At 47.7% G+C, this 12,825-nt stretch overlaps 2 protein-coding genes across 2 annotated transcripts; one reads left to right on the plus strand and one right to left on the minus strand.

Moving 5' to 3' along the window:
- Nucleotides 1–601: 601 nt before the first annotated feature.
- LOC131212927 (RNA-binding protein 25) lies at nt 602–4,861 on the minus strand. The gene is made up of 6 exons (XM_058207016.1): nt 4,504–4,861; nt 4,158–4,423; nt 3,104–4,084; nt 2,059–3,032; nt 1,492–1,880; nt 602–1,396 (listed from the first exon to the last, which is right to left on the minus strand). The coding sequence occupies exons 1-6, from the start codon at nt 4,579–4,581 to the stop codon at nt 1,304–1,306; spliced, it is 2,781 nt and encodes a 926-aa protein (XP_058062999.1). The 5' UTR covers nt 4,582–4,861; the 3' UTR covers nt 602–1,303.
- A 731-nt stretch (nt 4,862–5,592) lies between these two features.
- On the plus strand, nt 5,593–10,056 carry LOC131207466 (uncharacterized). The gene is made up of 3 exons (XM_058200080.1): nt 5,593–6,453; nt 6,519–7,061; nt 10,028–10,056. Exons 1-3 carry the CDS (start codon nt 5,604–5,606, stop codon nt 10,054–10,056), a joined length of 1,422 nt encoding a protein of 473 aa, XP_058056063.1. The 5' UTR covers nt 5,593–5,603.
- Nucleotides 10,057–12,825: the final 2,769 nt, after the last annotated feature.

Below are 12,825 nucleotides of genomic sequence, written 5' to 3' on the forward strand. Positions count from 1 at the left end.
AAAAAGGGAAAAGATTGCAGATTTGGCGTGGGTCAGTATGGGTCAGGATGTGCTCTGCTAGTGCGAGCTGTAGGTCTACACCGATGGACAAAGTTACCAGAAGTTTATAGATTTACCTACCTATATTTACCTAGAGTTCCAACGACTTCACCATCAAATGTTCCAGCCAAAGGCATAGTCAAAAGAAACCTATGGCGCCAATATTGATGGTACCGGCTAAATAACGAACCCGACAAAAAAGTCAAGGGTCAAAGTTTTCCTATTGATATGTATCAGTCCCCAAAACAACCGTTAACCGAGAAGGGAGTGATAATTTCCTGTCTGTAAACAATTGTTAACAGTAAGGGCACGCGGAAATGTTTCAACTACTTACGTTTGAGCAGTTTCCCGCCTTTGTTTCAACGCACCACGAGAGTCCATAACCACTCTTCATAGCACGGTCCGCCACAAAACCATACCACACTCAAACACTGGAAAAAGAAGGCTGGAATTAGGTCCAAACATTGGTATCGCGTAAAGGACAAACATTATTTGCAAACAGTGAAAACAATCATCATTTTTGCAGCCGTCATCATGACGGTTATTTTTTCCATTTCCGTTGTGTATTTCTAAGCTTTAAGTGTTTCAAAATGGTAGTGGTATTGTTCTTGATTTATTCATCTCCACAGTTAATTGTTGTTACCTTATCCACTTTTTCGTCCCTAGCCTGCACTTAGCTAAGAACCTTTAATAAGCTTTCATTTAGTATCATGCGCCACACTAACTATAACTGTACATCGGGCTGGGGATGGCTTAGCGCTTCTTTTTTGTCACAAAAACTCTAATTTCGCGCACGTGGGCGGTTCGAAGAAGATAATCATATGTTATTTTCTTCTGCAAAAGGACAATAGACTCTCCAAGTCAATTTTTGACTGCTACCAGTTCACGGCTATCCATCCTTATCTAGTCTCCTACTTATTTTTTGTGGATGATGTTTTTTCAAAAACCTTTCTTTAGTGGAAAAAGAGAGAGAAAGGGCGACTGAAATAACGCAGAAGACCGAAGCGCACCGGAACCGGAAGATTTGAGCACGAGAACAAAATTGATGGCAAGGAGCAGAAAGCAACAAACGCTTTCCTTCAAAGAACCCACGGATTCCCTGCAGTGCAGCCGGCAACTGTGCGAAACTCAAACTCAATGAAACTCATGTGCGCCAGTTTTCACAAAACATTTTCTTCAGTATTTGCCTTGCTCCGGCTAAGAAAACCTCTTTGTCGCTCCTCTCGTTAGAGCGTTACGCAAACTCCTTTCCCTCCGACAGCACTTACTTCGCTAGGCCAACCTTTTTGGCTTCCACCTCGTAGATCAGGAGCCGCCACATTTTTACCACAAAAACTTCCGCTTCTTCGTCGAGAACCTAAAATTGGCAACACACAAAAGGTGAACAATTAGTAAAAGGAAAATATATAAAGGAGAGTTAAAACCAAACTACTCTCAGCCATTCCAACGCACCATTTGAACATCGTCCAAGATGCCCTGAGGGGTGCTACCGGCCAGCACCTTGGAGCAGATGAAATCAACCAGTGTCGGTTCCGGTTCGCCAATGTATTCGATGATTTTCTTATTAATCCAGGGTCGAATCTTTTTCTCGATTGTATTGTCGATCTCGCTCCAATCCAGCGGATAGTTGAACAGATCGTGCTTCTCGGTTGGTATCTTGTCGATAATACTCTTGATGTTTTTGCGCTTTTCTTCCTGGGATTTGAGCGACTCGCGGCTGGGTGGTTCATCACCCTTTTTGCCCTTTGCCGACGACTTTGTTCCCGTGGCGGAACCTGCCCCTGGTGTGTTGTTAGCCGTTCCGGTCGGGGTGTCCGCTTGCAGTCGCCCATCTTCGTACTCTGCACAAAGAGAGAAATGTTCATATTAGTGAAGTTAAATCTGTGTTAACGTACGGTCTCTGCCGTTTTTCTTTCGACTGAGCCTCAAGCATTGAGTGGTTAATGATAAAATAATTCAAAGCAGTACGGATTTGAGAACGTGGTGGCGCTTCTACTAACTCCTTTTCATCAGCCTTACCTAGCGGCACTAGTTTACGTTTCTTTGGACCGTTCGATTCTTCGGTGTCGTCGTCCAAACTATTAAAAACGTCCTTCACTTCAAGTTTTTTCTTCTTCGCATTCACGTTCAAGTTGAGGCTGATCGTCGGTCCCACCGTCGATTGTTGCGGCAGCAGCTGATGGTGGTGATGGTGAGGATGGTGGGTAGATTTATCTGACATCGAGTTCTGTCCACTGTTGCTGTTCGCCTCAGGACTTTCCGGTACGCCGTGCTGCGAGTTCGATCGAATTGAGTGTCGCGAGTTTTCATCATCCATTGGACCTCCGCCGCCACTCGCACCGAACGAATCCCGAGTTTCCGAACCAGCGTGCGGTGGATGCTGACCTGCCGAGGCCACTCGCGATTCTGCTGCTTGGTGGTGTTGATGATGATGCCCATGAGGATGCCCGTGATGCCCGTGGTGATGGTGATGATGGCTTGGATGATGGTGATTGCTGTTTCCCATCCCATCCGTAATGCTGCCACCGGATCCAGAGCCAGGTCCGTTCGAAGCAGCATTAATAGTTGCACCCGGCTGTAGCGCTCCTCCTGCCGGCGAGTTAAAGTTGTCCTGACCACTCGAGTCTGATTCGATCGGTTCCGCATCGACGGATGCTAGTTCGCGTGAAGCTTGCGCAAGGACGTAACGCTCCTTGTTGACGCGCTCGCGATCCTTTGCCCGTTGTCGTTCGATGTCACGCAATCGTTCACGCTCCAATTCTCGTTCCCGTTGCTGCGATTGCTCCAGGTTCACATCGATCAAAATCTTCGGTTTGTAGAGATCTTCACGCTCCTTTTTGAGTTTTTCAAACTCAAGCGCCGGATTGTCGTACTCGCCACTAAAGATTTTGTTCTTCAACTCGTCCAGCTCTTCTTGCTCCTTGTTGCGATCCTTCGAGTCTGCATCCGCTTCTCGGACCCTATCTGCTAATCGCCGCTGAAGCTCTCGCCCCCTAGAGAGAGAATCACAAACCATTACTATCATATTACTCTTGAAACCCGTCCGGGTCCACTGTCCACTTACTTGTAGTACTTCGGATCGTCCCGCTCGTCGTCGTAGTCTTCCAGGAACTCCTTCAATCGCTTCGCTTCTCTTTCGCGCTCCTCCTCTCGACAGCGATCCTTCTCTCGATCTTTCTCATAGTCCTTAGCTTTTCTTCTTTCGCGAGCCTCCCAGTTACGGAGTCGCTCCTGGTACGCGGCCTCCTTCTCGCGTGCCTTTTTCTCCGTCTTCTTGCGTTCGCGGGCTTCCTCCTCCATTTCCTTTTCCCGCTGAATGTCGCGCGGGTTGCGGTTTACCTTGCTCTCGTCTCTTTCGCGCTCCCGTTCCCTTTCGCGGTCCCGTTCCCGTTCGCGTTCCCGTTGGCGCTCCAAATCACGTTCCCGTTCACGTTCACGCTCCCGTTCTCTTTCACGCTGTTCACGCTCTCGTTCGCGTTCCCGTTCCTTATCACGTTCGCGCTGTTCACGTTCTCGCTCACGTTCCCGATCCCGCTCACGATCACGAGATCGTCGCGAAGCGGAAGAGGAAGAAGATGACGGTGCTGGTACTTTTTTGTCCTTTCGAGGTGATGCCGACCGTCGCTGCTTCTCCTCTGCTCGCTTTTCTTCACGTTTTTTCCGTTCTTTTTCCTTTTCCTTCTTGAGCTCCTCTTCTTCTGTGTACTTGCGGAACTTGCCGATCTCCTTGCTAATAATCTCTCGCTTCCCATCTTCGATGTCAACCGTTTGAAGCATTTTCTTCTGTTTTGCCTGCTGTTCCTCCTGGTGCTGTTCAGCGGCGGCCAGTTCCTCGCGAAAGTCTTCTAGGATGCGATTGATCCCCACCATTGCATCATCATCGCGCCGCTTCTCGGACGCTTCGTTGGTCGATTCTGCATTGTTCTCATCCTCGCGGAACGAATCCAGCAACGCTTTGTTTTTCGCATCCACTTTCGCGACCAACTTTTTGCCGCCAACTTCCAAGTCATGTACCAACCGTACCGCTCGAGAACCACCGTCCGGACTGCAAACGAAAGCATTTGAACCCGTTAACCCCTACCGGAGACGAACTTCATCCTTGCCGCCACTATACTTACTCGTACTCGCAAAACCCAAACGTTGACACACGTTTCCAGTTGATAACCATGCCGCAAGTAGCGAGAATTTGCTTTATCATCGGATCAGGCACCTTTTCGCTGATGTTGCCCACAAAAACTGTCACCACTGGCCCATCGTACACTGGTTCAGGTTGCGGTGGAGGTTTGTTGTTGTACATCTGTGGTCGGGAACCAATGGTGGCTCCAGATCGGAAACTTCCGCCTCGATTCGAGGGTGGTGGTTGACTTAAGCTCGGCAATAGTGGCTGTCGAAACAATCCGAAAATGAACCAAATAAAAGTATGCTAAAGAAGAAGATTCCCAGTGATACCTGCGGATATCTTACCTGAACCATCGGTGGCGCAATGTACTGCATTCCGGCGGAGACTATTGTCGTTCCCGGGGGACGAGGATGGTAAGACATGATGCCGGGGTGGCCTCGAAAACTTGTGTGCTTACCTCAGTGCTCGATAAACGATCTTGCACCCAAATTGAGTACCTCCAATTAGTATGGGGATAGTTCAACGGTCACGAAACGTGATGACAATTAGAGGGCGACGATTTCAGGTTTCCCGGGGCTTGCGACTGGGCAAGCTGTGGATCGATTGTGCATAGCAACCAACTTCAGATATCAATGCTTGATTTGCTCTCTTGATACGGGTTTCGGCACTACTCCGTTGGTCAATTATTCTAACCAGCGCTGATCGTCGTCCCCAAATACGAAAGAAAACCCGCCCTGGCGGCACACAAACTGGGCCTATCCCTGGCCAAACTCCTTTCCGGACGGTCTTTCCGCTATCAGTGGCAAGCCGCACACTTGTACAATCCCCTCGCACACAGCCACAAATGGACGACCACAAACTGTCTCGCGGGTGCGAAGCGCGCACATAGGCGCTAAGACGAAAAGCGAAAAAACTTCGATGCCGCCTGCAAAACTAGCCAACGTTGCAGGGCAACTGCATCACTGATCGCGAATCACAACTTCACCACACACACCGAACCAACTGTTTGCCGGCAATCCGCAGCGATTCAAGCGAGATTTACAATCCTTTTTCGATTGTTTCGAATCGCTGATGTGCAGTGCAAAAAGCAGTTCCTGGGCTCGCGTGTGGTTACGCCGTCGAATGCTAATGCTACGCTAGCTGCTGTCAAAACGCAACTGTCAAAAACTGCTGTCAAAAAACAAATGTCAGAAACTGCTGTCAAAAACCGAACCAAGCTGTGTGTAAAACCAACCGACCAACTCTTTCTCGATGTTTTTGAACAATTTCTATTGGATTTGGAACATAGAAATCCATAAGGAGATAAAAACCGTGCATAAAAAGATTTGACCCCACGAATAAAAATAGAAGCTCCTTTGCCGGCCATTATGATTCAATTGTTTTGATTAGCTCATCGGCTGTCGCCAGTGTTGTATTGTCTGTCTCGCCATGCGGCTTTTAACTGATGCAATTTGTGCTCGTGCTTTGGGCGGTGAAAAGGTTCTGGCGGGTAAGCATCCGGTTCGGCACGTCCAATTTTCCTATCAGCTTATTTTACTCTTATATTGCAGCCATCGGCAACCGATTGTTTTTGCTGTATCTTGATGCAAGCGGAAATACACATCGCACATTTGCTACTGTACCACGATTGTTAGACAAGATAAATGGGATTGTTGCGTGCCTCCACGATGCCGGCTTTTATCAGATTGTATTTCATGCAGGGCGTGAACTGTACAGCACTACCCTGAACTGCCAGGACCAGGACCACACGTTCAGTGAATGTTCGGTTATTGCGATACCGGAGGAAGTGCAACAGTTTCCTGTGCCTCATGTCCGCCAGCGGATTTGCGATCGCATTAGCTGCATTTCACTACTCACCGCTACGCAACTGTGTGTTATGACTAGCCATGGTGTAGCAGTGCTACTCAACCTTACCGCTAATGCCACAACCTGGAAGCTCGTGGACAAATGTGCCTGCGATGATGGTTCGACACTCTACTGCGCTACGGTCAGCGGGAAACGATGGAAAGAGTTGGTGTGCTTTACGGGCACAGCATTGGGATTGCTGCTAATCTGGCGCGTCGCTGGGAATGCACGGGGTCAGGTGCTGAAAAGCATTTCAGCACACAACGGAGTGATATTTTCGATAGCGTGTGACTTTGAAATCGGCCTCCTGACCACCACTTCCGATGACCGTTCGGTTAAGTTTTGGAAAGTGTGGCAAACAGAAGACGATGATACGGTTGAGCTGAAGGAGCAGCAATACTGCTTTGCACACACTGCAAGGGTTTTCCAATGTCGCATCATCAAAAGTGGTAAGTTGGACATCATCTGCTTCCTTTCGAACAAGTAATAGCCAATTGAATCGATTCTCCTACAGCATGCAGAACACTTGTCGCTTCGATCGGAGAAGATTCCCACCTGTGCCTGTGGAGCACGAACGGGGACTTGCTCTTGAAAAAACGCCTAGACGAAGGTCCCACGCTCTGGGGAATGGATTATGATCCGGAAACGGCAACCTTTTTTATCACGGCCAGCAATGGCAACTTCCACAAATACTGCATCAAACGATGGATGGACGACGCCGAGTACTCGAACGGCAAACCCGAAGTGAAGGACATTAGTCCATCCCTGGTGGCTGGGGAGTACTTGTGCAAGATTCGTTTTATGCTTATCGTCGATTGCTTAGTAGCGGTGACAAACAAGAATTCTGTCATCAGTATGCAGAAAGACGGGTCAATCGGACATACACTGGCGCACTCCGCAGAGTTCAAATGTAGCATCCTTGAAGCAGGTGGCTCTTATTTGTACCTCGCCGGAGGTTGCACCATCTTCCTGTACGACGTGTCGCTGAGAGGAGTAATGAACCTGATTGCGAAGAAAAGTGTGTCCTTTGCCGCCGAACCATTGCAAACCGTGAAAGGTGAGAATTTGCCAGAAGGATCGATACGATCCATGCATTACTGTGAGCGATCAAAAACTGTCCTGCTTTGTGACGTCTATGGACGTTGTCTGGTGTATGACGAAACACTGTCGTCCGTTTGTTCAGTGCACCGCATTCCCAAATCTGCCGAGCGATGGATTACGTTTTTTGTGATTCCCGTGGAAGGCTACCTATTGATGGCCGATCGTTCAGGACATATGTACGTTTTCGATCGTATGCAGGTGGCACCAGTGTTTAAGCTACCGAACGTACATGGGAAACTCGGCATAACGTCTGTTGTGGTAGAACCGTGCACCCTATCTGAATTTCGCTTAACAACGACCGGCCACGATGGTCGCATTTGTGAGCTCTTCCTCAGCACAACCCAACCGAAACTGGAAAGGATAATTTCACGCAAAACGTCAATAAGTTGGATCGATCGCACGGTTTTAACCAAACGCGGGCGCCTCTACCTAGGGTTCAACGACTCCCGGTTCCTAATGACCGATGCACGCAATGAAACCATCTTCCAATTCGATTGCGGAGGAGGACACCGACAGTGGGATTTCTGTTATGACGACCCGGCGGGCAGCTGTACATTCTTTTTCATTCAACATAAGAAGCTTAAGAGGATACACTTTGTCTTCGAACTCAATATCGGCAGTGCACTTGGCATGCCAAAGAATAATTGGCATACTCGCGCGTGCAATGTTTTGTGCGTTGCTCGTCGCGACAATTTCGATTATCTGTTACTGTCTGGTGGCGAAGATAACATTCTGCGGGTTAATGTCCTCATCAACGGAGAACTGCTGGAGGAACCACGAACGTTCATTCACAGTCACATCTCTAGCATCAAAACGATCTTAGTGAAGCCACTGGGCGATCGATTGTTGCTAATATCGGCTGGCGGAAGAGCCCAAATTTGTGTGACAAGTATCGAGACGGCCAGTTTGAACCCGAAAGAAGAATGTGAGTACATGCTGCTCTCCTCGGATGCAGAGCGCAGCCGGTGGAAAACTAACCGACAGTCGAGCTACGATCCGGAAACAAAATTCATGTGTGCCTCATTTATTGACGACAAACGAATGGTTTTCGGGTGCTCAGATGGTTTTATTCGCATCTACAAACTGTCCCATGACGATGACCGGTGGTCGGTGCTGTTGGAGACAGAATTATTTTATGGCCGTTGTATTCTGAATGTGGTCACCGTAAATGCATCAAGGGCAATTTTCGTAACAATGGCCACCGATGGGTATCTATGCTTCTGGGAGGTTGCTGGTTCGAAAGAACCTTTCCATCGACACCGGCACCACAGGAGCGGCGTAAATTCAGTTGACGTGAAGTTGGTTGCTGAGAATAGAATCCTGATAGCCACAGGGGGGGACGATCAGTCGGTTAGTGTGTCACTGTTCGAATTGTCGGCTGTAGACGGCAAGCCGAAGATAGTGCTCGTAGCAGGCGTATGCGACCAGTTTTTACACTCCGCACAAGTTAATGGCATCCGGCTACTAGGCAATGATCAAGTAGTAAGCGTTGGTGTGGATCAACGACTGTACATTAGCAGCTTTGCTGGTTACTCTACGCTGGACGTAATCAAGGCCACGAATACGTGCATATCGGATGCTAAAGGATTATCCTTTATTGCGGGTAGTAATGAAGTTATCGTGTACGGTTGTGGTATAGAAGTGATAAATCTTACTAGCTTTTAACGCAAGTGTTGTAACTGTCAGAGGTGCATCAAACATCGTAGTGCAAAAAATGAAAAGAATTCGTTCGTTTGCAACTTTCCGTCTTCTTTGTTCCCTTTACGGCACGGATGGTTTATCGAATAAAAAAGAGAAAAATGGAAAGAAAACTGTAAGTAAACAATAAGGAAAACAACCTTAGCATAATCGCGGGCCGGTACGTAGTAACCGAAATGCCATATGCTACTTCGTAAGCAGGAAACGAGTACTGAGACAAGGACTTACCAATTGCTCTCCACATTTTCCGAACTTCTCTCCGTGAGAGCTCGGCCTTTTTCCGGTTTCGGCTGTGTTAGTGTCCGCTCCGACGAACGTTTTGTTACATAAAAACCGACACCGACCGAAGGAATTTTCTCCAGTTGCTGAGAAGTTCTCGTGCGAGACCGACTGGCAAAGGTTCCTGCGTTTCTGAGTTCATCTGGTTTAGGTGCGTGCCAAAAAAGGTTAAATTAAACGGGTGTGCAACATCTTTTCGCGTAATACTACTTGTCCGAACAGAAAATTAGTGTCTCAATCCTTACCAAGAAATCAAAACGAAAGTTACAAGTCGCATGTGGAAAGCGTAATCGATTTTCTTCGCGTACCCAACGTAGGAATGGTTTCCCGTTTCGAGTGTCCCAGTGTGAACGCAGTTTTCCCGCACCATACTCTCTCGCAGTGCGGTCAGTGGTAGTGCTCCCGAGTGTGTCCTGCTGCGTGCTGCGACAGATTCAGACCGCCACAGCCACCGTCGGATGACAAGAAGCTTTTTCAATTAAATATTATTCACCGAGCCCCGGGGATGCGAAAATGGGCGTATATTTGTTGCTGTGACCTGACGATAACCGTTCCTACAAGCTGAACGAACCTGGCCAGCCCACGAGAAGCACTAACGGGTGAACAGGCCGAATACTGCGTTTAGATTTTTCCCAGCTTTTCTGCATTTACTGCGCATTCTGGAAACGACAAGCAACGACAAGGATACCAGCTGCCGTTTGCTGGTTGTATCTACGGTGTCGGTTCGGTGTGCACCGTGCCGTTTTGTAGTGCCATTTTGCCAAGTGGCCAGCACCGAAGCTAGTCCGTTTTCACGTGGCGCTTACATATCCTGTTGAGTGTGTTTACCACCCGAAGGAGGTTGTGACTCTCAGCGTGAATCTTTCACGTGCACGCGTGAGCATTTGTTTTTCCAGTTTTTGGTGCATAACTTTGAGATTCCAATGTCCTTAAATTCTCCCACAGATGTGTGTTACATAAAAACGCGCAAGTGAAAGAAACGGTTGCGGTTGTATGCAGCCTTTCCCGAATAAGCGTGCGCTTCGAGCTGAGTGTTCTACGATGGCGAAGTGAAATGGACTACCAGTGGAGTAAAATTTATGTAAGTGATTAGCATTTTATTCATGAGATTATTTCTGTGACTGTTACTGGCAGCGCAACTCGAGGGGGGCGCGCTTCAAATAGTAAATGGTGGCCTTGTGGCGGGACGTTGAAGCTTTGGTACGCTATGGTCACTGCTGGTGTTCGCACACGTCCTGGGGGACACATTAGACACAACTTCTCACAACTATTTGAAAGTCTGCGCGCCATTCCAAATGGAGCAAAAAGAGCACTTTATCAGTTTCCGAAGGGTTGTTAAGAGTTGCTGGCATTAAGGTGAATGATAAAAAACTTAAGCAAAACGTTCAGTGTGTTTACTAAAATTACATAAACGAAATAAAGGTATACGGAATGGTCGCCTTGATCAACATATTAAATTAGTAGCACCGTGCTGTAGTACAAACTGTGTGCTTATTGTCAACGTAAATTCCTTTCCCTTTTGGCCTATAAATTGCAATCGCGTGCTTTACAGCAGCATGTGAAAGACAATTGTGTCAAAATTAGACATTCGGTTTCCGTTGGAGAATTATTTATTTATCCCTTGACTCATATCCTCTTACAAGTGCGCTGGTGAGGGGTTTAAATTTTTCAGCAATCAAAAATCAATAGCTTACAACTTTACATGGGCACCCACCACCATTCATGGGCAGGGCCAGCCATTCACGAATGTGCGGCGAACATCTTATGATCCCAAAAGATTATACTTCATTTGAGCAGCGATCATAAAAATTACGCTTACGTACGTCATAGCACCGGCTCTGTTGAAACGTGCAGAAGTCCATGAGACGAGTGGAACCACTCTGGATGCTTGCAGGACTGATAAGCAACAGAAGCCACAAGAAATGTGTGCTTTATTATTCAAACAAGCATTATCCGTACTGCGTACGCAGACCCGGAACCGTGCCTCGGTATTTCGGCACCATGTTCGGACCAGGGTTACCCAGCAACCAACATCCAACTCCTTTAGGCAGAGCTTACAACTGGCTGGCGTAGATTATGATTGATGCCATTTTATGACGGCCTTTTCAGCAGCTTTAACCGGCCCACACCGTTTCCAGCGATTTTGAAATGTAAACAATCTAAATCGGGTACTCCGGAGTGTTTCATGGTCCTTACACTAGATTCGGCAACGTTCGTCACGAGCCGTAGGCAGGATAGGTTGCCGTTTTCTTCCTATCCCGTCTAGCCTTAGATCAGACCGCCGAGGTGGTATTATTGATTTTGAATAATCTGCTCGTAACAGGTTTAGTGGCCGTATCACTGAAGCCTAAGGACCTTCCGTGTCATTGGTCCAGCCACCACACGTTGCAGAGTCGGCCGGTCGGCGCAGAGTCGGCCGTGTGTTAAGCGAGAAGTCACACTTTCCGCCGATCCACAGTTAATTCGTACTGCCAATACCGTAGCCAACCATTTGTTGGGTTTCCGACCAACGAAAAAAAAAACCATTACGTCGGATCGCTCGTGTTGCGTGTGCACGAAGTGCTTTCGTCACGAGACTCCGTACTGTTGACTGCGCCTAGCGGTTATGCTATTTACGGCCGCGAGCCTGTCGGAATGGGCCGTTCGGAAGGAGCAACGTCGGAATGCTAAGTATAGTTACCGCATTTCCATTTCGTTCTCCACGCGGCCGTATTGTGGTAGGAAAAATGTCAACGGAAAGATCACCCTCGCGACGACATTGTTCGAACGATATCGATCGGCGGCGATGTTCCGGTTCAAAATGTGTGTGTAGGTTCCCGGATAGGACCCCGGTGGGACGCGGATTGTTATTCTTCAATTAATTTTTGTGACCACGTTCCCCGTCGAACTGGCTTCCCCAGTGAACACTGGCCCAGCGTTCACGCAGCATCGCGCACTAAAAGCCAACATTCCCACGAGCCATCGTGTAATGATGAGACTGCCCGGAAACGGACATGACTTTATCGCTTCGTCAGCGCAGTTATTTTTACGGGGTTTTGTGGGCTCTTAAAACGCCTACAACATTTCACAGTAAATGAAGGTACGCCTTTTATAGGTAAAAAGTTACTTGTTTTCTGAATGCCACGCGCGGATCATCCTGCCTCGCAAATTAGCTTCCCCGTCCGTCCGTTAGGCAGGCGATTTTTCACGTAACAGCCCAAAGCCACTGCCTCAATCGTTCGCCAATGCGCAGCAAAATCGAATTTCACAATGTTTGGTGAAAAGTTTGAGGGTACCTTCGAAGGCATAATAATGTCGGTGCTATGTATCCGGTATCTGTAAACCTTCCTGGTTTATATAATATTCTCATTAGCTATTTCGTTTCGGAACAAAAGTTTATGCAAATCGCATTAGTGAAGCATTTTGCAGCCTCGGGTAGAAAATGCAAATTTGACCGGACCAATTTCAATGAGTTTTATTCGATGCTCTGTTTGAAGGCTACCGGCTGAGATCAAAGAGAGGCGGGTAGGACTACTTCGTATCACAGTGCTAACCTTGTCTTCGCCGGAAGCTGACCCCGAATAATCGGAAGTCTGAAACAGTTGTGTTACGATAGTTGATATAGCAGGATTTAGGTCCTTTCCGCCATCAGTAAAGGCTTCATCTGGGTCTGGCTTGGAACATCTGATTTCGTACAACTTGCTTTTGTATGGAGAAAGAATTTTTCTGAGACACTTTTGTATAATTTGTACCATTGCAACGGT

This window comes from Anopheles bellator, chromosome 2, assembly GCF_943735745.2.
Source record: "Anopheles bellator chromosome 2, idAnoBellAS_SP24_06.2, whole genome shotgun sequence".
Lineage (NCBI taxonomy): Eukaryota > Metazoa > Arthropoda > Insecta > Diptera > Culicidae > Anopheles > Anopheles bellator.

What these genes read in the sequence shown, in the direction of transcription:
- LOC131207466 (XM_058200080.1), top strand. Translation starts at nt 5,604, where the DNA reads ATGCAATTTGTGCTCGTGCTTTGGGCGGTGAAAAGGTTCTGGCGGGTA. An exon ending in ATGTCGCATCATCAAAAGTG is followed by an intron (nt 6,454 to 6,518) that starts GTAAGTTGGACA and finishes ATTCTCCTACAG; the next exon opens with CATGCAGAACACTTGTCGCT. An exon ending in ACCATTGCAAACCGTGAAAG is followed by an intron (nt 7,062 to 10,027) that starts GTGAGAATTTGC and finishes ATTCTCCCACAG; the next exon opens with ATGTGTGTTACATAAAAACG.
- LOC131212927 (XM_058207016.1), bottom strand. Translation starts at nt 4,581, where the DNA reads ATGTCTTACCATCCTCGTCCCCCGGGAACGACAATAGTCTCCGCCGGA. An exon ending in TTGCGCCACCGATGGTTCAG is followed by an intron (nt 4,424 to 4,503) that starts GTAAGATATCCG and finishes TTGTTTCGACAG; the next exon opens with CCACTATTGCCGAGCTTAAG. An exon ending in GACGATCCGAAGTACTACAA is followed by an intron (nt 3,033 to 3,103) that starts GTAAGTGGACAG and finishes TTCTCTCTCTAG; the next exon opens with GGGGCGAGAGCTTCAGCGGC.